Source organism: Psammomys obesus, unplaced genomic scaffold (genome assembly GCF_907164565.1).
Source record: "Psammomys obesus unplaced genomic scaffold, mPsaObe1.curated_primary_1811, whole genome shotgun sequence".
NCBI lineage: Eukaryota > Metazoa > Chordata > Mammalia > Rodentia > Muridae > Psammomys > Psammomys obesus.
The window spans coordinates 11,359,500-11,387,252 of NW_026596034.1; the positions used below are offsets into that span (position 1 = coordinate 11,359,500).

At 52.9% G+C, this 27,753-nt stretch overlaps 2 protein-coding genes across 9 annotated transcripts in view; one reads left to right on the forward strand and one right to left on the reverse strand.

The window, feature by feature from the left end:
- Nucleotides 1-25: 25 nt before the first annotated feature.
- Katnb1 (katanin regulatory subunit B1) lies at nucleotides 26-21,424 on the forward strand. Of its 2 annotated transcripts, none has more exons than XM_055621624.1 (20): nucleotides 26-45; nucleotides 1,785-2,080; nucleotides 6,822-6,952; nucleotides 9,756-9,873; nucleotides 14,762-14,862; nucleotides 15,174-15,215; nucleotides 15,760-15,843; nucleotides 16,024-16,139; nucleotides 16,510-16,581; nucleotides 16,702-16,852; nucleotides 16,954-17,144; nucleotides 17,247-17,377; nucleotides 17,720-17,770; nucleotides 18,585-18,652; nucleotides 18,765-18,884; nucleotides 18,982-19,131; nucleotides 19,358-19,434; nucleotides 19,506-19,580; nucleotides 19,715-19,831; nucleotides 20,095-21,424. In XM_055621624.1, the coding sequence occupies exons 2-20, from the start codon at nucleotides 2,041-2,043 to the stop codon at nucleotides 20,225-20,227; spliced, it is 1,968 nt and encodes a 655-aa protein (XP_055477599.1). In that variant the 5' UTR covers nucleotides 26-45; nucleotides 1,785-2,040; the 3' UTR covers nucleotides 20,228-21,424. The 2 variants fall into 2 exon arrangements, with proteins under 2 accessions (XP_055477599.1, XP_055477598.1); XM_055621623.1 differs by lacking the exon at nucleotides 26-45 and adding an exon at nucleotides 344-457.
- Nucleotides 21,422-27,753, reverse strand: part of Kifc3 (kinesin family member C3) — a 91,478-nt gene continuing 85,146 nt past the window's right edge. For 6 of the 7 annotated variants that reach the window (XM_055621620.1, XM_055621616.1, XM_055621618.1 and 3 more), the window contains 8 exons: nucleotides 27,314-27,418; nucleotides 25,529-25,659; nucleotides 25,016-25,139; nucleotides 24,260-24,389; nucleotides 23,944-24,173; nucleotides 23,630-23,764; nucleotides 23,017-23,125; nucleotides 21,422-22,049 (listed from right to left, as the gene is read on the reverse strand). In XM_055621620.1, the coding sequence (XP_055477595.1) occupies nucleotides 22,024-22,049; nucleotides 23,017-23,125; nucleotides 23,630-23,764; nucleotides 23,944-24,173; nucleotides 24,260-24,389; nucleotides 25,016-25,139; nucleotides 25,529-25,659; nucleotides 27,314-27,418 (990 nt within the window). In that variant the 3' untranslated portion in view covers nucleotides 21,422-22,023. Of the gene's footprint in view, nucleotides 22,050-22,236; nucleotides 22,264-23,016; nucleotides 23,126-23,629; nucleotides 23,765-23,943; nucleotides 24,174-24,259; nucleotides 24,390-25,015; nucleotides 25,140-25,528; nucleotides 25,660-27,313; nucleotides 27,419-27,753 lie in introns of all 7 variants that reach the window. The other variant, XM_055621617.1, reaches the window with a different exon arrangement.

The window sequence follows — 27,753 nt, forward strand, 5'->3', positions numbered from 1 at the left end:
GTCGAACAGGGCTGTTGCCGAAGTGATTGGTGCAGCAGCCATCGGGTGCGGCTCGCGGACTTTTCAAACATAACCGGGTTCCAGGAAGCGAAGGGGAAGGGCGGAAATAGCCAGCCCGGCGGGGGGGCGGGACTAAGGAGACCAAAGCCCGCATTGGTTCCTTTGAGAACTAAGGGCGGCCCGTAAACGCTTCTTTCTCGTGATTAGTCTGAGTCGGGAAAAGGAGGCGGGCAGTTACGCAGCTCAGTAGAAGCACTTGCTTCCATTGGTCAATCCCAGAGGAAGGCGGAGCGTCCATGGCGACTGATTGGTGTAAGAAGTGAGGTGGGAGGGACTCTAGGCCGGAGGTTTTGTTGTGAGGGTCGGTTGTCAAGCAGCGGCCAATCAGGGCAGAGGATGGAGGCAAGTGGGGGTCGCGCCTGGAGGGAAGCCTTGGCCTCCAGAGCTACAGCTGCAGGTAGAGTGGCCTTCAGGGTCTTGGAATCAAGGGAAGATGGGCCCGCGTCTTCGCCGAACCTGGAGGGGACACTCGAGTCGCCGGCAGAGGGCTCTCGGCCAGGGCAGGCTTGAGCCAGTTGCCCCTCAAGACAGAGGGGCAGAGAGACAGGCGAAACTGAGGGACCAGTAGCAAATTTGGGATGAGCGAGCAGGAGCGGTGTGTGGAGACCAGAGAGGGAAATCTAGAGGGCCGGAAGCAGAGCCGAGGGTGTGCGGAGGACCGTATTGACCTGGGGCTCCAGAAACAGGGGAGCGAATGAATGGGGGACTCTGATAGCAGCGGGGAAAGAGAAGTAAAGAGGGTCTGGCGAGGCGTGGCCAACTTAGGGAGCTCAAGATGTGTCTGAGAGGGAGCACAGGCGAAGGAGAAAAAGAATACAGCTAGAGGGCTCCTAGGCAAGAGGTGAAGGGCTGAGGCTGTGGAGGCTCTATCCATGTTCTGGCCTTTTAGAATTGAGTCATTCCGACTCACACCTGGACTGGTGTGAGTTCCTGGCTCTTGAGAGTTGTAGGGGGTGGGCGTGGTTCCCCTACCAGGAGCTGGGGAAGGTGGAAGCAAGAAGATTGGATCCTCAGGGTCCTGCCGAAAATCACTCCTCCCCCGGAAGGCCTTTACTGACAGTCTAGTCTCTCTTCACTCTGTTTCTCTGTCTGTCTGTCTCTCAACCTATCTCTGTGTCTTTGTGTGTGTGTCTCTGCCTTTTGGGTGCCTCTCATGGGCCCCTAATCGTAGCGCACCATCCAATACAAGAGGTGCAAATCTGTATGAACTGCAGACACGTGGGCCTTCCTCTGCTGCAGGTGCTGGCACTTAAGACAACCAGCATCCTGGACTACCGCTCTAGGCCTCTAGGAAGTTAATCTCTCTCTCTCTCTCTCTCTCTCTCTCTCTCTCTCTCTCTCTCTCTCTGTGTGTGTGTGTGTGTGTGTGTGTGTGTGTGTGTCTTCCTCTTTTTCTCTACCTCCTCCTCCTCAAGATAGGGATCTCTCATTATGTAGACCAGACTGGCTTGAACTGACGGAGATCCCCCTGTCTCTGCCGGGCTTCTAAGTGCTGGGGTTAGAGACGTGCTGCCTACAGGCCCAGCTACTTAGGAAAGGTCTTTCATCTTTGGGATCTAAGTCACAGGGGTGTTCCTTCCTGGTCAGGTTTTCAGAGCCAGTGTGCTTTCATTGCAGGCCCTGGGGGCTTGGGTGGGTCTGTATCAAGTGACCTTGGTGACCCAGGGAACTACAACTCCTCTCAAGCACTTCCTAATGCACCTTCACCTCTGCTTGTATTCTAGCCCAGTGTTGAACTGAGATGGCCCAAGCCTGACATTCCATGATCTGGGATCCTGACCTATGCGTACAGGCTGCTGCTTTGTAGCAGATGATCTAAACCACCAGGCAGTCCTGAGCCAGGAGAGGAGGACTCTCTGCCTGGATGTGTGGGAACTCCCTGCCAACTTGATTGTCGGATCTGGGGGGGATCCACCCCCACCCCACAGAGAATACACTATCTGTTTTGTGGGTGGGGTCTCAGGTGCCACCCCCTGAAGCATGGCCACCCCTGTGGTCACCAAGACTGCCTGGAAGTTGCGTAAGTATTAACCATTTTTCTTTATCACACTGTTGTTTTGGGAGCTGCTCGTCGATGGATAGTCTGAACCCTTCCCTCTGTCTCTTCTTCTTGGCACAAGGGTGACTCACTGTCCTTGGACAGGTGGCTTAATCCTTCTGAGGCTGAGTTTCCTTCCCTGTGCAGCAAAATAATTGCACCTATACATATGCTCTGTGGTTGCTCTGAGATCAAGTGAGATCTCAACAGTAAAGCAATTTGTAAAGGATTTTCAGTTGGGCTGATGGGCAGTGTTTTGAGAAGGGCTAAAGGGTGTTCTAGGAATCTCAGACCTGTTCCAAGTCCCCTTTCCTCCATCAGATGAAAGTCTCTTGGAATGGGAGTGAAAGGGAGGGTACTCAAAGATGCTGGCATAGCTCTGAAGTGTAATTGAACAAAACCAGTTGTGAATCCTTTAGTCTAAACTCTCTTATAGTTGTCTTTTCCTTGTTTTGAGATAAGGTGTCCCTAGAGCCTTGAATGCACTGAGATGTGGATCTGCCTCCCGCGTGCTGGATTAAAGGGCTGTGCCGCCACTCCTGGCTCTTTCATCTTTTATATTCTTAAAAATTATCGAGGACCCCAAAGGGCTTTCATTTATAAATGCTGTACTTATCCATACATGCTATGTTAAAAAAAAAAACAAAAACCTGACAGTAGTGATGATAGCATCACATGCTGTGTGTCTTCTTGAAGACTCCTCTGGAAAAAAAATGAGAGTACCAAAGGCCAATACCATCCGAGTATTTAAGATAATAGCTTTGTTCTTGTGGAGCCTCTAAAAGGCTCTTGGGATCCTTAGATTGTGTTTGGAGGAACTGCATCTCTAGTCGTGTCTTGTTGTCAATAGGTTTAGTGTGCTGTGCCTGGTCCCACTCTGCTGTAACTGTCCATGAGCAGATATGGAGACTTCAGACAAAGCTGTTTTCTGGGTCTCGGTTTCCTCGTTTGTGAAAGGAGAGATTGGGACTGTTTTCAGGTTCTCCAGAGCTCTGGGGTTCTGGGAGAACGCCGTTGACGGCACTCAAGAACGGTGTACTTTGGGCAGAGGAGCTTGGTACTCAGTAGCATTATGTGTCCAGTTCTCTAATGGCTCATCCTACCTGAGAGTAGAAGCAGATGCTGGCGAGCAGGAAAAGGCCCAAATAGCCAAGGTCACTGGATAGTGGGAGCTCAGCCTTGGGAGACCACAGGCAGGAATCAAAACCACATCCGTTTCCAGTTCTGCTCTAATTCTGAGTGTGTGTGTGTGTGTGTACACGTGTACGTGTGTACATACGGGCCCTTGCTTTGAATCACTGCACTACTGATGAGGGTAGAGGGTGAGTGAGCAGCAAGCACAAAGACCACGTAGCTGTCACACGTCAGCAAGGAGAAAGTGGTACCACGTACCCTAGTGAGTTCTGCAGGGACACAAGTCCACAAGACCCCTGTCATCAAAGACCCAAGCATCAAAGTCTTTAAGCGCAGGCAGTAATGTGATCAAGTGTGCTGGGGATCTGACAATTTCTTGTGTGCAGAGGTTTATGGGTATATAGCCTGAGGCCACACAGGCTGGGGCTTCTTGGGGCTCCAGGGTGTGGTGAGGATCTTTACCAGTGTGGGCTTGCTGAACCCTTTTGTATATTCCTCCTAGGATGTAAGACCTTAGCACCTGTGTGCAGACTAAGAGTGATTCCCAGCTTTGGCTGAGATGTGCCAGGCACTGCTGGGGCTTGGGTGGGCCTGGGAGAGGTGCTGTTGGCTTATGCAGGAGGGAGAGCACCAGCTGTCACCTGGCCTGCCAGGAGACACTGAAGAATTTGATCTGTTTGCATGAAAATCAAGTACCACGTGCGGGCCACTGCTGCTTGCTGCTGTCCAAGCCAAGCTAGAAAGGAGCCTTCTTTGAGGGCTTGTGCATCCCTTTTGCTGGTGCCTGTGCTGTGTCTTCCGGTCTGCAAGGCTCCCATCAGCCTCTGCTTAAAGGGGAGTCATCATACCCGTACTCCCCGCCTGCGACTCTTCCAGTTACAGGCCCTTCCCAGGATCCATCTGATCCCCTAGAGCCTGAAGGCAGGAAGCTCTGCTTCCACAGCAGTGCCAGGCCTAGGGCCGATGTCTTCTGTTACCCATTCATGGCTGGCTCTGGAGGCGGTCCTGAGGCTCGCTGAGGTGGGGCTCAGCCAGACCTTTCTCTCTTTGCCTGGGAAGAGTGCTATCCAAGGCAGATGCCCGGGGGTGGGGTGTCTCTGACTGCAGAAACAGGGTGGAGCCGTCAGAGTAGAATGCTCAGGAACAGCTGCATGGCCCTCCTATGTATGGACAGATATATAAGGGTTTATGGCTCAAGTTTCGGGCAGCTGTCCCCACGTGTGCAGGACAGGTCTGTGATTGCGATGAGAACTAGAGCAAGACCCTACTCCATTGGGTAGGTGTTCCAGTACCCAGACTGGAAGTATCTGGGCTTACAAGGAGCGCCCACCCTGCTTGTGCCAGCTGTGCCCTGCCAGGCCCTGCAGCGAGGTATCATTTGAGAAGTTGTGCATCTTTGGAAGTCCAAACTGTCTGGCTTTCCTGGACCTGTTTTCCAGTTTCTTTAAGGTCTGCAGTTCACATAAGAGCTACCCACGGCTGGGTAGAGTAGAACATGGGCTTGGGGTGGAGGGTGGGGGTTACCAACAGCCATGATGTCCTTCTCCATGTCACACAGGCCAGCCTCCAGCTCCTTTAGGGCATCTGCCTATTGGGGTTTCCCTTTGCCTGTGTGAGATACTTGCCCTCTCCTTTCTGCTTGTTCCCAGAGAAAGTTGGGGACCAAGACTGGTGGCCTGGAGGCCTAGTTTGCTTCTTGATTCTCTGCTGAGTTTGTTTTTTTCAGAACCCTGATAAGTGCCCACAGTTCCCCGCCTGTTTTTCCCACTTTGACCCTCCTACCACAGTCCAGGTCAGGGGCTCTGGTGGACTGTCCGTAGGCCTCCCAGTCTAGTGTCAGCCTTTCCCCACCCAGCTCCTGTTGAGTCTGCTGCCTCCTGCCATTATCTTTTCTTTCTTTCTTTTAAGATTTATTTACTTATTATTTATACAGTATTCTGCCTGCATGTGTGCCTGCATGCCTGAATAGGGCACCAGACCTCATTATAGATGGTTATGAGCTACTGTGTAGTTGCTGGGAACTGAACTCAGGACCTTTGGAAGAAGAGCCAGTGCTCTTAACCTCTGAGCCATCTCTCCAGCTCCTCCTGCCATTATCTCTGTGGAACGTACTCTCTGCCTTCCCGGGACTCTGGTGACTACTCTGTCCCAGTGGCCAGTCCTTCTGTCTGCCTGTCAGTCTGTTCCCAATGACCTGGCTCAGGAGTCATTCTGTTCTCTAGACAGGAATCCTCTCTCAGAGGTGAATGACTTGTCCAAGGCTGTGCAGCTGGCAGAGCTCAGATTAGCACCTGATTCAGGATCTAGACAGAACTTGAACTTGTCTGAAGGTGTGTCCCAGGTGGCCGCTCTCTGTATGGGAGGCACCTGAGCAGTTGAAAGGCACTTAGGTGATATATGAGCCCACTTTAAAATAGATTTTTTTTAATAATTTATTTAATTTTTATTTTATGTGCATCAGTGTGAAGGTGTCAGATCCCTTGGAATTGGCATTACAGATAGTTGTGAGCTGCCATGTGGTGCTGGGAATTGAACCTGGGTCCATTTGAAAGAGCATACAGTGCTCTTAACCACTGAGCCATCTCTTCAGCCCCTAAAATAGATATTTTTTAATGTCTTTTTTTTTTTTTTTTGTATCATAGAAGAAGTACTATGAGTCTGTCTGGATATTGGTGCTTAAAACAAGGTAGATAAAAAAAAAATAGGAAGTCAGTTTTTAAAAGTGATCTTTGTCAGGCTGGAGAGATGGCTCAGAGGTTAAGAGTACTGACTGCTCTTCCAGGGGTCCTGAGTTCAATTCCTAGCAACCATATGGTGGCTCACAGCCATCTACAATGAGATCTGGGGCCCTCTTCTCGTGTGCAGGTGTACATGCTGGCAGAGTTATGTATACATAATAAATAAATCTTAAAAAAAAAAAAGTGGTCTTTGTCTTCCCATAGTGCCTGTGGTGAATGGTTCTAGGACCCCTCCACACAGATAGGACATGTGCTCAGTCCTTTATACAGTGATGTGGTGTTTGTGGCGAAATCTGCACTTCCTCTGGGTACTTTGACTCGGCTCTGTTACTTAATATAGTGCAGTGTTGTTTAACTATTTTGTATATTATATTGTTTATAGACTTGCAACAAGGAAAAGTCTACCCACACTGATAAGTACAGGGGCTTGTTTTGTTTTGTGTACATACATACAGCTTGCATGTAACCCAAGCTGGCCTGGAGCTCATGCTCCTGCCTCAGCCTTCCCCTTGTTGAGTTTGCAAATATGCACCATGTGCCCAGCCTTACAGATGCACCTATCCCAAGCATGCCCCATCAGCAGATGGTTGAGTATGTGTATATCAAGGGCGCACTGTGCAGTCTGTATTGCCAGCTGATGTGAAGAGAAAGGAACTCAGGAGGAGGCCTAAGAGCGGGGGTCTGAGGTAGAGAGAGAATCATCTCAGTCTCTGGCCTACACTTGGCCCTGTTGCTGGTCCTGAAGCTGATGGGGGTTCTCTGGCCATTGTGTTCAGAACTGGTGGCTAAGCATCCTCCATATGGCCTGTCAAAGTCCCCTGACCACTTTCTTTCCCTCCTTTCCTATGTAGAAGAGATCGTTGCCCATGCCAGCAATGTGTCCTCCTTGGTGCTGGGCAAGGCCTCGGGGAGGCTATTGGCCACTGGTGGAGATGACTGCCGTGTCAACCTGTGGTCCATCAACAAGCCTAACTGCATCATGGTGAGTGATGACCGTCCCAACCCCCACCCCGGGGATCACCCTTGGCAGGTACTGGTGATCCCAGGTCACCAAAATGATCCAGTACACTGTTAGTGCTACCCTTAGTTGTCTGCTCAGTATAGCTCAGGATAGCCCAGGACAGCTGGCATGGTGGCCAGCCCTTAGGAAGAGGGGTGACACAGGTGTGGGACAGAACTCCAGAGTATTCATGGAAGGTTTAAATAAGTCCCACTCTCCATTGCCAGCTTTGTGTGGGCATTTCTTTGTCTAAAGAAAGGATCAGAGCAGGCTCAGGTGAGGGCATTCTTTAAGCAGCTTTATTGGTCGCACACCATATAGAAGGCTTCGGGGCGCTTTCCAAGGCAGGCCAGCACAAGCAGAAGGGAAAACCAGTAATTTCAGGCAGTCCTATTGGCCAGAGAGGAGCAGGTTTTAGTCTGTGCCTTTCTAGACAGCGGAATGGAAGCACATACCTGTGGATACACACATATATCTCAGAGTACTCTCTTACTCTCGTGGACGTGGTTCTATAGAATGACATTGTCATGAGCATTTTCCTTTGCCAACAAATACTGATTTACAGCATGCTTTTAAGTGGCTTCTTGGTTTCTATCACAGGGATGAGCTGTAATTAGCTTTGCCACACCCTGTCATCAGCAAAACTGCTGGCTCCAGCCTTTAGTTTCTGCTAAACCACACTATGTCAAACATTCTTGCTTGTCCACACTTTTGAGCAGGTCTGTGATAACTGCATTTAGGCCCAGAATGTGCGGTTCTAAAAACTTGTCACAGCAGGCTCCAGAAGCCACTTTACATTTCATCCACAGCATGGGAGCGTGGCTATGCCCGTGTCCTTGCCACCTTGAACAGTTGTCATTCTTTTGACTTTTGACCAAGTAAACAAAAACTGGGGGAAGGTGAGAGCTGTTAGCGAGAAGTTGGCTTTTTCAGTGATTTTGTGAGTGAAACTGAGACCCACTCAGATCATAGCCAGTCCCTCAGATTTTTATTTTTTTCCTTAAGATGGATTTATTTTAATTTTTATGTATGTGGGTGTTTTGCCTGCATGTATGTCTGTGCACTGTGAGCATGCAGTGCCTGTAGAAGCTAGAAGGTGGCATTGGATCTCCTGGAACTGGAGTCACAGATGGTTGGCAGCTGCCACTCTTTTGCTGGTCATTGACTCCAGGGCCTCTGGATGAGCAGCCAGTTCCTGTAACCACTGAGCCATCTCCCCAGCTCCTGTTTAGTTTTGTTTGTGGAACTGAAATATTTTCATTCCCCATAAAATGCCAAAGTAATATATATATATATATATTGAAAAAGAACCAGCATAGACTAGAGACATAGCTCAGCAGCAGAGTGTTTGCCTAAATATTTTAAAAAGTAAAACAAAAATTCACCAAAAGATTAGAAAGTAAATGCTGAAGTACTTCTCCCTTCAGTGACTTTTGTGTCCTCCCAGGAGATAGCAAAGCCTCCTTCTGTGTGCTGGAATTATTTAGTCCATGGACAACTAAATACTTCTGTTTCTTTCTAGTGGTCTCATTCTGCGTACACCACCCTAGCCTTGAGGAGCTCAGTCTTCCTTATGTTTGAAGGGTTTTACTGTGGTGGCCATTTACGTGGACTGTAGTCTCTTGCCATGAATAACCGTGGGTTCGTGCTTGAGGAGAGTAAGGTCCCTGAAGAATTATGGTTCTATTGGTTTTTTTGAGATAGGATCTTACTGTATCGTCCAGGCTGGCCTTGAGCTTGGAGATTGTCCTGCCTCAGAGACCAGGGGTAATCCTTACTGCTGGGATCACAGATGTGTGTCACCACACCCAACCTTGGATCGTGGATTTGACGTTTTTGCCCAGTTGTGGACTTTGAAGCCTGGCCCCTAGCATCTGTCCGACAGGTGTCAGACGAGCTGCTACAACTACAAGGCTTCAGGCACTGGTGCCGAGGAATGCCCCTGTTTCCCAAATGTTCCCATCAGGAATGTTGCCTTAGAAACCTTAGTATGCACCAGTGAAGTGGCCACAGTGTTTTGACCAGCATTGAGCAGAATGTCAGACACCACGGATTTGGGTTCTGGCCTTCCCTCCCCAAAGCTGAAAATGACAACAGCTCCCACCTCACCTGGCCCAGCTCTCCTTGCTCTGGGTGCTCTAGATGTTCAAGAACCTACCCGTTCTTCAGCAGACCTTCCAGGCCCCTGGGAGCATAAAACAGGCAGCCTCCAGGGGGACAGACACCCAGGGACAGGCAGTAGAGATGAATTCCTAGCTTGCTATGGCCTCTATGCTCAGACAGAGTAGATAGAGATGGGGATAGGCTGGATGGGATCATTCAGACTCAGGGCAGAGGTTCAGCATGTCACCCTGATCTCCTGTTCCTTTCTAGTGTCTCAGAGCCATTCCTATAGGTGATGTCCATGCCAGGAGCACTGAAGAAGGGCCACGGTTGAAGGATGCCTAGGGATTGAGTTTAGTTTGGACTGTCTTTTTTTTTTTTTCTTTTCCTTTTTAAAATTCAGGGTCTCAGCATATAGCCAAGGCTGGCCTGGGTCTGACTATGTAGTCCAGACTGGCCTGGAATCCATCCTCCTGCCTCTGTCTCCCAAATGCTAAGGTCACCACTGTTTGAAGGGCTGCTTTATCCATGTTGATGATGAGTTCAGTTGAGTCAGAGCATAGGTGGGGCCCCAGAAAACAGGTCACCACATATTACTTCTTACTGAAACCATTCTCAGGGACCCTAAATTTGGGGTCGCTTACCTCTGCAGTTCACTGGAGCTACCTCCCTCCCTCTACAGAGCCTGACAGGTCACACGTCTCCTGTGGAGAGTGTCCGCCTCAACACCCCTGAGGAGCTCATTGTAGCCGGTTCCCAGTCCGGCTCCATCCGCGTCTGGGACCTGGAAGCTGCCAAAAGTAGGCCTCCCTGCTTACTGTTGCTTTGTGTGCGGGCCCCACTTCCAGCTTGGGACTTTGGGCTGCCTCCTTCAGGAAGTTTGGGTGCTTTGACCAGAGTGGTGCGCTGACCAGAGTGGGTGTCATTTCATCCATACCACTCCATCAACCCAGCAGCAGTGGGCACTGCCATCTGCTGACATGAGGTGCCTAAGTAACAAACAATAAGGTGTGTGTATTCACAACCTGGAAGGATATCAAATGCCAGGAGGTACCTGCAGGCATGTGGATAAGTAGATTGGCGTGTGGGAAGAGCTGTTAATACTGGGAGCATCCCACCTTGGGGTTGGAGCTGGGTGGCTGGGTCTTCTGTTCGCTTCCTTTCCCTTTGTCGTTGTCGCGTTGTCTTTTTTTTTTTTTTTTTTATGTATTTAATTTTATTTTATGTACATTAGTGTGAAGGTGTCTGATCCCTTGGAATTGGCAGTACAGACAGTTGTGAGCTGCCATGTGGATGCTGGGAATTGAACCTGGGTCCTTTGGGAGAACAGACAGTGCTCTTAAACCACTGAGCCATCTCTCCAGCCCCTCCCTTTGTCTTCTTTAATTTTCACTTCGACGGGAATAACACACGCTTTGAAAAGTTTATTTTAGCATGAACCTTGATGGCACAAGGTTCGTGAGGTCTTTGCCGCAGGCCTGCCCTTGTTCTAAGAGCCTCTGTTCTCCCTTCCTTGCTATGTTTCCTTCACTACCACCACCATCCCTCTCCTAAACCCATGGCATTGCACTTTCTTTTCTCTTTAGAACAACAGAAAAAAATAGGTTGACCCCTCACAGTGGTGCCTGCCTAAAATTACAACATTTAGGAAACTGAGGCAAGAGAATTGCTGTGAAGTTGAAGGCCAGCCTAGCCTATGGTGTAAGATGCTCCCACCTCAAACAAGCAAACAAAAGACCCTCAAATAAAAAAGGTACCCTCCTGCTATGAGAGGCAGGACTTGGCTCTCAGCAGCCACCCCAGGCCCAATCCCATTGCCCACATTTCTCTTTCTGTCTTTGCTCTGTTACCATTTATATGGTCTGTGTTCATGCTGTAAAGACCCCAAGTGTTTCTTTTTGTAACTTGGTTTCCTTGGAGTGAATGATTGCTCTTTTTCCCATGTGCATTTTTAAAACCGCTGTCATAATCATGATCAATCATCACCACAGATACACTGCAAAGCAGTCAGTTTGGAACCCCTTCCTATAATCCAGTTCTCTCTTTTCCTCAGGCCCAATGCCTGGGAGCCCTGAGGTTGTAAGCTAGCCATCACCCATGGTGTCTTCATCTCTATCTTGGCTGTCCCAGGGTCTTCTGTGGTTTCCTCCTTTCCAGATGGAACACTTTCTTCCATAATCTACTATAAAAGGCTGAAGAGAGCCAGGACAGAGACAGGAAGAATGCAAGTTTAAGCCCATCCTGTCTCAAAGTGCAGGGGCAAGTGCATAGCTTAGTGGTTGACATGTCTAAGGCCCTGGTTTGATCTCTGGCCCTGAGGGCAAATGGCAGGCACAATGTTAGGGACCGTCCATGGCTGAAAGCGACATTATTCTTTTAGAGTTCAAGTATAGAATTCTAGTGGAAATAGAATGGGATTTTGAAGGTGCCGCTGCACTGCTTTTAGGTTCCAGAATTGCTGGCAGAATCCAGTGCCCTTTTCCACTGGCCCTTTTCGTGGGATGTGTTTCTTTCCCTCCCTCAGTTTGTAGGATGTGTCCCAGCCTCATGGCGATAAGCCTTTCTGTGGGTGCGTTCTCACGTCTGAGCTTGTAGCTTACAGGTTCCTCTTGGTCAGAAACTCTTACCCTGGGTTGTGGCTTACACTGAGTCCTGCCTACTCTATGGGTACTGCCAGCCCCAGTAGCCCCACAGATTTGTCACAAGAATCTGAAATTTGTTGTGGAGCCCCTCCTCCCTGCTCTGCAGTATCGGCAGCTAACTCAGCTTTGTTTTACCAACCATTGTTCAGGCCAGCCCCAGGAGACCCAAGTAGCATTGGCTGGCTTGTTGCTGGGGCCACCTGCGTCAGGTTAAGAGGCTCCAGCCCTCCTTGTCCAGTGAGAGCTCTCTGAGCCTGGCTGAGCCTAAAAGGTCCTTCTGACACAGGTCCTGCTGCCATAGAGTAGCCACAGGCAAGTATGTCCTGCAGGGAGCCTAATTTGGTCCAGGAATGTTGGCAGTTTTGTGTTGTGGCCCCCGGGAAAGATGGCATCCCTTAGTCCTCTGAAGTGACCAGATGTTGATCGTATATTGAACACAGCCCCAGATTCCTCTGTGACACACAGCTGTATACTATGGTTTTTCCGCCAAGCTACATCAGGCCTCAGCCTTCTGTGCTTATCACTGGACATGAGAGGCAGGGAGGACCATGCCACGATGGCAGGCTCTGACTGAGCAGGCAGCCAGTCCCCAGTGACCAGCACCACTCTTCATGATTCACCAAAGAGCCGAGGGCCAAAGGGAAAAGCTGCGAGGCCATAGCCCACCCCAGACTTCCTCGGCCACTGTGCTTCACTGGGAGATGAGTGATTCCTTCAAATAGCAAGGTGAAATGGACTGTGAAGCCTGGTTGGCAGGGCCCCCTTTTTGATATATTGGGCAGCTGAGACCATCAGAGGCACAGGGCTTAGTGAAAACGTTGAGGCTGAAGGTGGCAGAACCTGGAACTTGAATCCTGGGGTCAGTACTCCTGCCCCAGTGCTTTCTTCTGTCCGTCTGCTACCTCAAGTTGGCAGTTCTCAAGCTTGCCCTCAGAAGGGAGAGCTAAGACCTCAAGGCCACTGCCACCCCACTGGCAGAACACATGAGAAGCCAGAGAAGCTTTAGGTACACAGGGGACTCTCAGGGAGCCACAGTTACACTGGAGGATGTGGGCAGAAGCTGAACAACCAGTCCACTGGGAGGCCTTGAGGTCCCCACATGTGCAGACAGGTCCACTCTGCAGTCCCTAGAGCCTGTGACCAAGGCTAGGCATCCTCTGGGAAAGACAAGTGAGGGCAGAAGTCATGGCAGAAGAATGTGGTCCTGCCAGCTTTCCACACTGCAGCTGGGAGCTAAGGGTGCAGGCTCGGTGGGTCCCCCAGGAAGGTGCCCACACCTCAGGAAGCTGGCTTACGTTCGGTAGGTCCCACCACAGCCTCTAGTGACTGAGTTTCCCCTGCTGTGGCAACAAGGTCAAAGGTGGCTAGGGCAGTATGTTACCCAGGCTTCCTGAACTTCTAGCAATACAAGACAGCTAAGAAACAGGGAAAGCCAAGGGCTCATTGTGGGGGGTGGTTGAGTTGGACATCCATACCACAGATGAGTCAGGCACCCTGGCAGAATCCTCAGGCATGAGGAGGCATCATCCCAGCTGCAGCGTCCACCAGAAATCAAGCACCAAGGGGCCAGAAAGATGGCTCAGAGGTTAAGAGCACTATCTGCTCTTCCAGAGGTCTTGAATTCAAATCTGGGCAACCACATGGTGGCTTACAACCATCTATGGTGGGATCTGATGTCCTCTTCCGGCACGCAGGTATACATGCAGATAGAGCATTCATATACATACATACATCTTTGGAAAAAGAGAGAGAGAGAGAGAGAGAGAGAGAAAAGAAGGAAGGAAGGAAGGAAGAAAGAAAGAAAGAAAGAAAGAAAGAAAGAAAGAAAGAAAGAAAGAAAGAAAGAAAGAAAGAAAGAAAAAGAAATCAAGCACTGAGGCTAGATGGACAGTGGACCTGGGCATCAGCTGGTCCTGGTTAGGGCAGCTGTTCCCTTTGTGCTGTTCCTGCCATCCATCCTCTGCAGTGCAGCCTCAGCAGGACTTCTCACTCTGAGTTGTCATCCACCCACCTAGCATTGTCAGAAGGACTCTGAGCTAATGTATAGTTGGCTCCCTGAACACCAGAAATACCCAGTGGAGGTGCAGTGATGGGGCAGCTAGAGGGCCATAGCTCTGTGCAGCGCATCCTCAATGAGACCAGACGAAGGAGAAAACATGTGCTCTGAGGTCCGGGGAGGAGGAGATCCTGAGGCAGACTGGAGGACGTGAAGGCAGGCCTGTAGGAGCAAACTAGAGTGAGAATAATTGAAACCTGCACTGTCCCATTCTTATTTTCTTAGTTCAGGGAAACCAACCTGAAGGTCAGAGAGGGCAAGGAATGGCCTAGGGTCATACAGCAAAATTAAGGAGGGCCAGAGCTGATTCTAGTTTTGTCAGGCTGCTAAGCTCATCTCTGTGCATGGGTGGGTTCTACAGTGGAGCTACTCAGTTCCTGTGTACCTGTCCCTGATGGGAGAGCTCACTCCCTGTTGAATCTTGGCACAACCTAAGGATTCCGGGACTCTGTAGCCCTTGGCCTACCACTCCTGGGCTGGTAGGCTTTATTTGGGTAGTAGAAGCAAGACAAGGGAAGGATTTGAACACTACCTGGAATACCCCGAGACACAGTATGCCACCAGGCTGCAGGACCTCCGCGGGTTAGGTGTGTCACCAATGCAGCAGCGGGTGACTAGCCTGCTGCTCGCTGCATCTGCCCTGTACCCTCCATTCCTGCTTGGGGGCCATCCTCCAGGTCACACACGGGTGCCATCCCACTAGGCACGGTGAGTCCCAGCCATATCCTCCTCTTTCCCATGGCTGCCGTCCACCTGGTGTTGCCCCTAGTCTCCCTGGATTCTTTCGCCAAGCAGATCCCCCACTGCAGCCTCTCTGCTCTCTCCCTGGTACTGTCCTGGGCATTATTTACGCTGCGTGGTAGCTCCATGGCCACATGGCCTGGGTCAGACTGCTGCCGCCCGGGGGCCTTGGTACACACAGAGGTTTGGCTGGCTTCTGCTGGCCAGCTAACATTTACAAGGCACTTGTGCTTTATTTTGCTTCATTAGTTCTTCGCACACTCATGGGGCACAAAGCCAACATCTGCAGCCTGGATTTCCACCCCTATGGCGAATTTGTGGCCTCAGGTTCCCAGGACACAAACATCAAGGTGAGGTGCCACTCTGCCGCCCGTCCCCTACCAGACCTCTGCCTCTTCCAAGTGTAAGGGAATCCTCCCTCCATACCAGCACCCTCACCGTCCTTGGGACAGAGGACCTGACGACTCTGCCCAGACACTTCAACTTGGGGTGTCCAGCTCGGGCAAACCTCCCAGCCTCTCTCTTTGGGGCTGTCGTGACCCAGAGGTATTGAGCCTTCTCTGCTCAGAGCTGCACTCTCCCCTCTGGCCTAGCCGCCAGGGCCATCATAACCTCTCACGATCCACCTTCTCTACCCCGCCCCTGCTTCTCTTCCCTACAGCTCTGGGACATCAGAAGGAAAGGCTGTGTATTCCGATATAGGGTAAGCATGGCCTGTGTCAGTTACCTATGGCCTTATGTGGCATCAATCACACAGCTTGGGTCCACACTACAGGGGTGAGGGGGCAGCAGTCCATTGCAGGTGAAACCTCAAAACGGACCTGGCATAGCATGAAGTGCCTTGGGTGGTCTATCTGGACCCCCAGCTTTTCACCAGTTCTCAGCACCACATATATAAGTAGTCCATGTTTGCTTTTGCAGTCAGGTAGCTGGCTCAGGTAGCCCTGGGTGCAGGGCTTCCTGTTTTTAGGTATGTATGTGGCAGCTCTGTGACCAACAGAATCCTTCTTTAGGCCTTTTAGAGAAGATCATAAAACACTTTCACCATGTTAACAGGCTGCACACGTGGGACTTCCTGGAGGCCTAGGAGGACATAGAAGTGTTCCTCAAGATTCCAGCAGTGACCTCCATCCTCTCTGTGGCTGGTCCTTAGGATAGCCCTGTGTTCTGGGGCAGGCCGTGGGCATGGGGAGGTGCCATGGGATGCAGGCCGTCCACGCAGCGTGGTTCTTTTTTTTCTTTCTCAGGGGCACAGCCAAGCTGTACGGTGTCTCCGGTTCAGCCCTGACGGAAAGTGGCTGGCCTCAGCAGCGGATGACCACACAGTAAAGGTAACTCGTCATGTGGGCCTGCAGGCTGGGCCCAGAGGTGTGCCAGTCACACCCAGACAGCGCCCTGACCTCCCTGCTCACCAGCCATATGTGCCTTCAGACCAGTTGGGAGTAGAGAGGGAGCTCAGGCCCACCTTCAAGGGCACTGCCTGGCCCTTACCTCTTCCCACCCTGCTCCAGCTCTGGGATCTAACAGCTGGCAAGATGATGTCTGAGTTCCCTGGTCACACAGGGCCTGTCAACGTGGTGGAGTTTCACCCCAATGAGTATCTACTAGCTTCTGGCAGCTCGGACAGGTGAGGAGGAATGAGGCACATTACCTGACATTTGTCCCTGCCTTCTCTTATCCCGTCATAAGCCTAAAAGCCTTTGTAGACTGAATTTAAGCCAGGATTGGTTCTTGGTACATCCCTCCCCTGGCTAGTGCCCTGTTCTTGTATTTATCTGACCTGTTAGGATCCACCCTTCCTAAATGGGCACAGTGCAGGGAGCCCCCTGGAACCCTGGGGCCAACTCCGAGGCAGGGCCGTCAGGCACAGCCTAGGTTATCTTCACCCTCCCTCTGTATGCACAGGGCCATCCCTGCCCCAGACATCACTGCTAGTGCCCCTGCAGGGAGGGCCCTGGATAGCATGAGGGACTCGCTCCCTGTGGCCATCTTTGCAGGACAATCCGCTTCTGGGACCTGGAGAAGTTCCAGGTGGTGAGCTGCATTGAAGGGGAGCCAGGGCCTGTCAGGTACACAGAGCACATGGGCCTTCGAGTAGTGGGATGCGGCTAAGGGTGATTTCTGCCTCTGCCGGTGCCGGGCGTCAGCGAGGTGCCCTAGGCCTGACAGCCAGCTCTCATCTGCCCTAGGAGCGTCCTCTTCAACCCCGATGGCTGCTGCTTGTACAGTGGCTGCCAGGACTCTCTGCGTGTCTATGGCTGGGAGCCTGAGCGCTGCTTTGATGTGGTCCTTGTCAACTGGGGCAAGGTGGCTGACCTGGCCATCTGCAATGACCAGCTGGTGAGGGTCAAGTCACCCACCGCCCCCTCCCCTTCACACACCCACCCACTAGGCCTCCTGGGGTCCGACCCAACTCCTCACCAACTCTGCATGCCCCACAGATAGGTGTGGCCTTCTCCCAGAGTAATGTTTCCTCTTATGTGGTGGACCTGACGAGAGTCACCAGGACAGGAACTGTGAGCCAGGACCCTGTGCAGGCTAGCCAGCCTCTGACACAGCAGACCCCCAACCCTGGTGCCTCCCTGCGCCGCATCTACGAGCGGCCCAGCACGACCTGCAGCAAGCCTCAGAGGTAGGTGCTGTTGGCCCTGGCAGGGAATACGTCCCAAGAAGTCTCCAGAACACTCAACCTCACAGAGGGCCCTGGTCTCGAGTTTGGCTCTGTACTCACTAGGGTAAAGCACAACTCGGAGAGTGAACGGCGCAGCCCCAGCAGTGAAGATGACAGGGATGAGCGTGAGTCCCGAGCTGAGATCCAGAATGCTGAGGACTACAATGAGATCTTCCAGCCCAAGAACAGCATCAGTGAGGCCGCCCTCTCTACCCGTCACAGCCCCTCACCTTGTGGCCATATCCCCTAAAACCTACCTGGTCTCCACATGTTGTACTGGGCTGATTTCTAAAAACAGGAACCTGGACACTTGAAGCAGAGGTCCAGCCGCCACTCACTGGTGGCCCCAGCCCAGCCCTCTGCCCTGTTCTAAGCAAAGAGAGTCGATAGGTGCATATGGGTTCATGGTGCCAGGAACGTCTGCTTGGGGACTACCCTCCAGCCATGCGTCTTACCTTGATTAAGACCTTGGCCTCACACCTGTTTTCCCAGAGAGCCAATGAGAACTCGGTTATGAGCCCCCTTTGCCTTGGCAGGTCGGACACCACCCCGGAGAAGTGAGCCCTTCCCAGCACCCCCAGAAGATGGTGAGTTGGGCAGTGCTGGCCTCTGAGGACCAGGCCTTGCCTCTTTTGGCCTACCCAATTAAGACCTTATCTCCATACCTACCTAAAAGTGCCTGCCATGTGTCTGGCCCCAGAGAAGGCCCTGGAGGCAGCGTAAGGCAGGCAGGTGCTTCCTTGAAGCCCATGCCTGAATGCTTGGAGAGAAACACACACAGGTGGGCCTGCCCCTGGGGTGTAGGCTCCTGAGGAGTGGGTCTACTGCAGATATGAGGGAGCAGGGCTCCAAGAGGGCTGAGGGCTGGTGAGCAGAGGGAGGGAAGAGCTGTGTAGGGAGGAATCATCAGGACCCAGACCTGGAGCAGAAGCAGAGAGCCAATTTGGAGGCCGGACCCATAGAGCCCTGGCCAGGAGTTTGGGACTGAAGAAAGGGACAATCCAGTCTGCTTTGGGATGGCAGAGGGTCTGTCCTCCATAGCATTTCTGTCCTGGCTTCTCTTGGGGACCCAGTGTCTCTTTTTTATCTTAGTGAGATTGTGTCCTGAGAACCTCTCCCTGTTTCCTGCTTACTATGCACTCATCTGCCCTTTCCATATGCTCCACTCCTAATGGCAGGATTGTCCTGAAGCTACTGGGTTCCATCCACACACATCCAAGGATAGCCCCTGCCTCAGCTTTCCAGTACCCACACCTACTGCTGGGCTCCCAGCTCTCTGGTTCCCCTCTCCATCTGCTGGTACCTTCTCAATCACAGATATCCTGGAATCCCATCCCATCCCCTGACCTCTTCCCATCTGGTCTTTCTAGGCTGACAGTGAGCTGTTCTTTTTACTCCTAGACACAGCCACAGCAAAGGAGGCCTCCAAACCCAGCCAAGCCATGGATGTGCAGTTGCCAGTGCCAAATGTATGTCTGAACAGAGCGGGCATCCTATGGGTCTGAGCCAGGGTTGGGACCTTCCTGTCAGGAGCCGAGGAGAGGCTCAGGCTAGTGCTAGCTCAGCCTCTGCTCCCTGCAGCTCGAGGTCCAAGCAAGACTTCCAGTCATGACTTCCACTCCTGTAGCTAAGGGTGAGCCTGTCGTCATCCCTGCCACGCGGAATGAGCCCATTGGCCTAAAGGCCTCTGACTTCCTGCCAGTGAGTGGGACCTGCCCAAGAAGTAGGGTTGAGGGCTGAGCAGGGAATGGAGTGTGCAATCTGCTTCTGTGCCGGCAACTGGGAATTGTCCCCATAGGCCGTGAAGGTCCCACAGCAGGCAGAGCTGGTGGACGAGGATGCCATGTCACAGATACGCAAAGGCCACGACACCATGTGTGTGGTACTCGCCAGCCGCCACAAGAACCTGGACACTGTACGGGCTGTATGGACCACAGGAGATATCAAGGTGAGGGTGACCCCTAGCATCTGTTGCTTGGGCTTTGGGCTGAACAAGAAGCCACACAGTGGGACCCCCGGGTGCAGCAGCCTTGTGTTTCAGTAGCCAGCTTCCATCAGTTGAGCTCTCATGTCAGGCTGCGCCCTGCCCTCCTTGTTGGTGTAGTCCATTAATATGCCTTCAAACCCCGCCCACTCCTATCCTGTGCTGCCCTCTTAATGGAGCTTGTCTGTAGACATCAGTGGACTCTGCAGTGGCCATTAATGACCTGTCTGTGGTGGTGGACCTCCTGAACATTGTCAACCAGAAAGCGTAAGTGGCCTCAGGAGAAGAGCGGGGTGGTCAGGGCTGGCTGATGGCATCACACCCAGCTGTCTCTCTAGCTCCCTGTGGAAGCTGGACCTGTGCACCACAGTGCTGCCACAGATTGAGAAACTTCTGCAGAGCAAGTATGAGAGGTAGGGAGCCCCTCCCACCCTGGAGCCAGCAGAGTGGAAATAGGCGTGTATGTGTCTTTGCCCCTCTATCTAGGATCTCTCTGTCTTACCTCTGGGACCATCTGTGTATAACTCTATCCATCTTTCTCCTGAAGCTATGTCCAGACCGGGTGCACCTCCCTGAAGCTGATCCTGCAGCGGTTCCTGCCCCTCATCACTGACATTATGGCAGCCCCGCCCTCTGTGGGTGTGGACATCAGCCGAGAGGAGAGGTAAGGGGTATGGTGTATTCCTTATCCTCATTTCTAAGTGGCTGTCCCCAGACAGCTTGCAGAGAAGTGTCTGGGAAGTGGCCAGAGCATGGGTTCCTCCAGGGCATTGCTTATCCCTACACACCAGCATGGCTTGGAGAAATTTTTTGTGCTCTTAGTAGGAGGAACTGGAGTGGTTGGCGAAGCAAAAGCCCGAGGCCTGGCAGGTGTGGCTAGGCGAGGTAGGTGGCCTCCATCCTCAGGTGCTGCCTCTTGGCCTACAGGCTACACAAGTGTCGACTTTGCTACAAACAACTTAAGAGCATCAGTGGCCTCGTCAAGAGCAAGTCGGGTCTGAGTGGCCGCCATGGCAGTGCCTTCCGTGAGCTGCACCTACTCATGGCCAGTTTGGACTGAGGAACTCGTGGGTGGGAGAACCAGCAGCCCTCCCTGGCGTGGCCTCATACTCCAGTTTGCTGTATGCCTATGGTCCGTGAGCCTCAGCCTGGCCCCCACTCTCGCCCAGATGGCCATCCTGGAGGTGCTGCTGCCAGCCGCACTGACCACCTTCACAGCTGTGGACTCCACTTCCTGTCCAGCAGCAGCTGCAGTCTTGCACAGCCCTTGCCTCTCAGGGCAGCTCCAGCCTCGGAGCTGCTACTGTAACTTATCAGGCAGAGTTATTAAATTTGTAACTGTTCCTGACTTCCTTATGAGAGACATCCTGTCTCTCTCAGTCTCTCAGACACAGTGTGGCCTAGAGGTCTCTGGAGGATGAGACTTGTTCTAGCCAAGCCCTAGTGCAGCTTCGGGCTGTGGCCAGCAGGAGACAGCAGAGTGCCAGGCATGAAAGAAAGGGCTGCCTGGTCAGCTTCTCTTTGAGGAAGTGGACATGAACAGGTGAGGCCACGGTGTCTTAGCCACATTCCCAACTGTCCTTGGGTCTAGCTACCAGTAGGTTAGCTACGAGCCTGTCATCACCCTCCCTCTGACCTCTAGATGCCTTGAGAGACTAGACCAGGATGGTTGCATGACCTGGGAAGAGTCTAGAGTGGTTTGTGGAGCCCACAGGAACCTACCTCTGCTTTTTGCTGGCTGAGCACTGGCCTCTGCTCTCGCAGCACCCCCTTGAGTGTCTGACCTCCAGAACAGCTTGTTAATGTGGCCAGCAAGAAAGGAGGAGGCCTTGCAGGCCCTGTTCTCCAGGGCTAGTACCAGGCACAACTGCGTGAGTAGGTAGTGGGGTGATTGCAAGTGGCCACAGTTCCAAAGACTGGGAGGAAAGGCCAGCACGGGGTGAGCAGTGGAGCTGGCAAACGTGACAGGTCTTTGAAGCTCCCCAAAGCCTGTTTTCCATCTGTAACATGGAAGTGACACCACTATGGGATGGGACAGCAGTTACAGGCACACACATAGTGGGTGCCTCATAGTGATAGAAAAGGTATGGGGACAGTAGAACTCCTGGCTCTCGGTGGAGACACACGGTCTTCAGTGGTAGCTCCTGGAGTCTGCACGGTCACCCAGCAATAGAGAGTAACAGGGCATGCAACATCCACTCCCTCTCCATGATCTATCCACAGGGTCTCCCAATACCAATTATTCAGACTACGCTTGTGTAAAAAGACATTAATTTTAATAAGTAAAAATGGCTAAGCTTCCAAAAGTTCTTAAATAGGATTTGGGGGAGGAACATGGTGATAATCAGTGGGCAGGGAGAGTGCCTGGTGTCAGGCAGATGAGCAGGCCCCAGCCCTTCCACTGGCCTCTGCCAGCCATAAATATAGCCCAGACCCCTGACAGGGTGAGGGCTCCTATATACACCTAGGAACAATATATACACACCCCGGGTAGGGCTCCCCTCCCCAGGAGGGCAGGCAGAGATGTTCTTGCTCCTCCAAACCCCTAGCTGATTCCTCAGCCTTTTCCAGCCAGCAGGCCAGTTGGGGAGAGGGCCCACCCTCCTGCAAGGGCCCAACTTCCATGGCCTTGGCCTACCACCAGGCAGAGGTCCACCCTGGCCCCTCCAGAAGCCCATGCTTGGGTGTCCAGAGCCACACAGAGACTCGCTTCCTTCTGAACATGTTTCTCATCTATGAGGAGCGGTAGGGTGGGAGCACTTCCACCCTGGCCCCATCTCTTGCATTCATGGTAGGTGTTACAGCATGTAGCCAGGCCACAGGGCCCAGCTCCAGGCCTAGCAGCATGGCACATCCTCACACAGGCACTGGCTTCAACTTCCCTAGAAAAGGAGAAAGGAGCTCTCAGCCTCTTGTCTCAGCAGGCATGCCAAAAGCAAGTACAGAGCAGGAGGCCGGCGGAAGCACACAGACAGCAGGCAGCAGAGGACAGGACTGGCTCCGTACAACAGCCTTGCAACCAACAGCGGGTAGCAGGCAGGCAGCCCCAGGCCACTGGCCCCCACTCACCTGGAGACTGCAGCCCCAGCCGTCAGGCTGAAATCAAAGTGATAGACATCTCACTTGGGGGGTTAGCCCAGCTGCCACCACCCCTCCTTTTGACCCAGTGAGAGGCCAGGCCCCCCAAGTGAGCAGGCAGGGGATCCCAGGTCACAGGCCTGTGGTGAGGCCCCCTTTTCCACTGGGGATGTCTGGACTGCTTTGTGGGAGATTGCGGGTAGAGGCAGGAACTAGAGGAGGCCTGCGAGGGCGGCTCTGTCCACAGTACAGGCCTTGAGTCAACAGCATAGGCAGGAGCTTCTAAAGCAAGATTCCTTGTCACCCGTTCCAGGGGCTTGGGACTCAGTAAAAAGAGTTCTTGCTTGCTGACTCCTGCCCGGGACAGGCAAGGGAAGGCGGCTAGTCCTAAACATGGTTTTGCGCAACTGCGGCTAGAACGCAGGGAGGGCTTCCCATTTCTCGGCAGGCAGCTTCCCTTTAGGAGGTACAGTCTCCCTATATAGCCTTCACTGGTCTGGAACTTAACTGTGTAAGCCATGCAAGCCCAGAGCCTGCAATCCTGACTCTGCCTCCCAAATGCTGGGGCAACAGGCACAAGTTACCATGCCCACTTCTACCTCCTTGTTAAAATTCTGTTTGAGACTGTGTGTTGACCGGGCTGGCCTCAAACTTCCAGCGCTCTAGTGTCAGTGTCCCAAGTAGCTGGGATAACAGGTGGGGCCACCAGGCCTGGCCCATAGGCTGCTGCTTCCCTGCCCTCCCGCCCGGTCCAGTCCTAGACAGGCTTACCTGACGGCTGCAGCTTCCTTCTGATGGAGCCTGGGCGGCTACTGGTCCCAGAGCCAGGGGCAGAATGGGCTCGTGCTGTAGGCTGTGGTGTCTGGCAGGCCGGCTCCCACTGTGAGCAGAGAAGGCAGGAGGTTATGGGAGCCAAGGCTGCCCTGGCTCCTCTCCTCCATCCATCGTGTTTCCCTTCTTTGCTGACAATGTTTCCTCGTCTACAGGGGACACTACTGACTTAAGAAGTCACAGCACAGGAATTAAATATCCGAAAAGGAGGAAATTTGTATTGTGCCTCTTCCATGGGCTACTGCTGGCCCCCACACTAAAGGTGGCCTAAGGGGGAGCTGGGGGTAGTGGCGTTTGCCTTTAATCTCAGCAATCAGGAAACAGGCAGATCTCTGAGTCTGAGTCTAGCCTGGTCTACAAAGCAAATTCTAGGCCAATCAGTGCTACAAAGAGACCCTGCCTCAAAAAACCAAAAGTACCACTGAGTACTACTTTCACCCACCTTGTGGCAGCTTCCTCTCCCACCACCCCATCCTATTCAACCCTGTCCTACTCAGTACCAGCCTGAATCATGCTCATGGGGAGTGGGGGGGGGGGGGGGGGGGCGGTGCACCTCCAGATGCTCCTGACTTGACCAGGAACCCAGCTCTGTGCGTCGGGACCCAGGGCCCAACTCCACAGAGCGAACCCTTTCAGCAAACTTGAGGGAGTACAGAGTCTCGCTGGTATTCTTCTCCACGGGGGACACCTAGGGGGACAGAGAGCTCAGGTTCAACTCATGTCAACTGGCTGCCCTCATGGCACAGGAGGTGGCAGCGAAAATGTAGAAAGCCAGTGGCATGAGGAGGGACTATGTGAGTGGGGTCTATGTGGGGGTTGGGGGAGGTGACAGCCTGGGGAGGCCCTTCCTGAATCACAGGCCCTTACCTGTACCACCATGAGTGTCTTGCTGTCACCACTGAGTGAGTCCTGCAGCAGGTAGGTGAGCTTGGAATTTCGGAAGGGCACATGGCCCTGTCGAGAGCGCAGGGCAGCAATGACATCCCCCAAGGCAGCCAGTGACCTGTTGATGTGCTGTGCCTCTCGAAGGCGGCTGCCTTCGGCCCCTGACTTGCACACACGCTCTGAGCCAGCCAGGTCTACCAGGTTCAGCTTCCCTGCAGGCAAGGCAAAGGGCAGGTCAGTTCCACACAAAGGATACCTGTGGAGCACTTGGCCAAAATGCTCAGTGTGCAGCTCTCACCCGTGGTGCAGAGGCCTGTGCTGCAGTCCGCGCCTCGCACTGTCACGATAAGCAGAGCGTGGGAGCGGGAGCTGTGTTCATTCAGGTTGGTGAACTCCGTGGTGCGGTTGTTGTAGCCAAACTCAAACACCTGGGGGCAAAGGCAGTGGGGCTCTCTTTGGAAAGGAAATGTCACCCTGAAATGTCACCCTGCATGTTTTACTTATACACGGAGGTTTCTTTGGGTTTTTTGTTGTTTGGTTTTGGGGAAAGTCAAGGTCTTACTGTGTACACTAACCTGCCCTCTAGCTCACAGACATCTGCCTGCCTTTGGCTCTCAAATACCAGGATAAAAGGGTGTACACCATCACGTCTTGCTACGTTTTTAATTTTTTGTTTTTGAGACATGGTCTATGTGGCCTTGGCTGCCCTGGAACTCCCTACGTAGATCAGACTGCAAACCCACAGAAATCCACCTACCTCTGCCTCCTTAGCGCTGAGGTTAAAGCTATGCACACCTGACCACGTGACATTTTTGAGGCAGGGTCTTCTTGCTAGGCAGACTGGTCTCAGAGCCACAATCCTCCTGACTGAGCCTTACAGGTGTGCTCCTATGCCTGCCTTTCATTTCAGGTGAGGAAACAGGCTTGGAGAGGTCTGGGGACTCAGCCAAGCTGCAGTCAGGCGGTGGCCGTGCCTACACTGAGCCCAGTTCTGCCTGCAGAGCCGCTGCTTGTTGGAGGGCAGGGTCTCCCAGCACTTCCCAGTACTCCTTACCTTGTTGATGTCATCCACACTCTGCACCTGGAACTCGGTCAGCCCTGGCACATACAGCTGCCCACTGCCATCTGGGCACAGTCGGATCTCCAGCTTCTCCTGAGGCTCTTTCCCTAGCAGGTCTCTGGAGGGGCAAGTGGGACATTACTTCTCCCCTCTCACTTCTGGCCTCTGCGTGCCTTTCTCCTACCCACTCCCTAGCCCATCTCTGCCGCCACGACCAATCTTGGACCATTAGTCTGCTGGTCTCTTCTTCATCCAGTTTCTCCCCTGCACCCAGAAAATGGAAAACAAACTTCCACAAAAGTCCCAAGAATGGCATGCCCCTGAACTGGGCAGGGATCCTCGCCCCCATCCCTACCCAGGGCGATGCAGCCCACAACAGGGAAAGTCCCAGATAAGGGAGGACCCACCTTCTAAATTTGGGCAGAGCCTCTCCCAGCCCCATCTAGAACTAGACTTGAAGAGCGGGAAGCCCCCCACCAGCCCCGCCCAGCTCTGGCCCAGGCCCACCTGAGGACCTCATTGTAAATCTCAGCTGCGCTGACTGTGATTTTGTACTGCCAGTCGGATGCTTTCTCCTGCACCTCAGAGAAGAGCAGCTGCAGGGCCCGCTGATTAATGCCTGGGTTCTCGGGGGTCCCCTGGTGGCAAAAGGAAAGGCCCAGTGGCCCTACAGATGCTGCATGCTGGTCTGCCCTCAGAATACCCTCTACTAGGTATAAGCAAGTTTCCCTTCCTTGAAGGGAAGTTAGCAGTTCCCTGCCAGGAAGATGGTGAGAATGAAAGGGGTTCAATGAGGTGAAGGGCCTGGTGTGCATACCCATGCTGAGCACCAGGGGTTATGGTCTACCGGGCCTTCTGAAAGGGGCAACTGAAGTGAATAAATTACCACCCCTTGCCCCCAGGAGCCTCCTTGGAGGGAGAGGGTGGAGAAGTTAGGCCTCATGGGTGAAGGGCCTGACACTGGATGAGGTGACCACCTTTCAGAAGAGAGCTGGAGCCCACCTGGGCCCTAGAGGCATTCCCTCCCCTTTGAAGGCACCTCCTTGGCCCTGTCATCAAGTGTGATGGCTGCCAGGCACGCTCCAAGGTCCTGCAGGTCCCCTCGACTGCAGTTCTTCCACGGTAGCTCCCTCAGGGCCTCCCATGCTTCCACAGAGGCTCCCCATGCCTCGGTGTCCCATCACTGCTGGAGCCTCACTCTTGACTTTACTGTCCCTGGCACCGGATGGGCACCTGCTGATTTGCTGTGCTCACTGCTGTCCCAACCACCAGGCGAGTCCTGGCAAACTGTTCTGTCATGGTCCCTCGGGCCTCAGCAGAGGGTTCAGAGGATGGACACTTTGGGGCTCTTGGAAGTCACCTGAACTCTACACAGCTCAGGACAGAGCTAAGTACTCTGTCCCCATTCACAGCCCACCTGCCCTGTCCTGCTAACCAGTCTCCCTGCTCAGAACACAGGGCATGGGGATGAGGGAGAGGGGTGTTGGGGGATGGCCACAACAAGTAACCAGTGGCCTCATCAGCAGGACCTGACAAGCCCTCTTGGGCCAGTCCCTCTGTCCCATGCTGAGGAGTCGAGAGCAGCCTCTAAGGAGTCAGAAAACTACCAACAAAGCAATACCCCACAGGGCTAGAGTTTTCTATTTTTCCTCTGTAGTCAAGATTCTTCAACTCTGGGCTGGAAGAGTTGATGCATGCCTTTAATTCCAGTACTCAGGAGGCAGGCAGGTGGGTCTCTGCGAATTCAAGGCCAGCCTAGGCTACATAGTGAGATCCAGGGCCACTGGGGATACAGACACCCATCTCAAAACAAAACAAAAACCCCAAAAAACCAAGTTCTCCAACACACGTGTCCCAGTCCTTGATCACGAGGTCTGCTCTGAGAGCCCAGCTTCCAACAACTATAGTCATGTAGGTTAGCTAGTCTCCCCCATGGCTCAGGACCTCCCTGAAGACTGAGACCACTTTCACTCATCCCAATATCCTGGGAATATTGAGCCTAGTCTGAGGCAGCAAACTACAACCAAGAGATCAGGCCTTTCCTCAGGAAGGCCCGGTCTGACCAAGGACAAGAGTCCTCTAATGGTTTGCCCCACCTCTCAGGCTTGTACCTGAGACATGCAAGCCCACGAAGCAGGCTCCTGGGAAGAAGATACTGTTTCAGGCCCAGTATTTTGGAGCCAATGCAAGAAACAGCAACACACTAATAAGATGAAGCATGCACCATGCAAAACCCAAAGGTCATGGAAGAAAGCTAGGTCCCTCAGTCCATCCCTCTGGGCAAACACCCACCTCCATCGTATATGTTTTGCCGGCACCTGTCTGGCCATAAGCAAAGATGCAGACGTTGAAGCCATCGATGCAGGAGGTGATAAGGTCTTGCACCTCCTGGAACACCTAGGGAGACAGGGAGCAGGGACCAAGGGTTCCAGTGCTGCTGGCATGTGGAGCCCCACAGCTCCGACTTCACCCACCTCCCAGCTAACGCCTCCAACAATGAGAACCGTATCACTGGAGAAAGTTTAACCACTATCACTGGCACAGGGTTTGGGACCCAATCCCAGCTTGTTCATTCTCAGGGGAGGCTTGACCAAACCAACAGAGAATGGCATGTGCCTGGCACATCCCTGGCTTGGGCCTGTCTGACCCAATAGGATAGAGCAGATGTGGGCTGCCCGGAAGCAGAGAAGAGTGTGAAACTGTGACCCCCATGGTATTCATGTTGCCCAGCC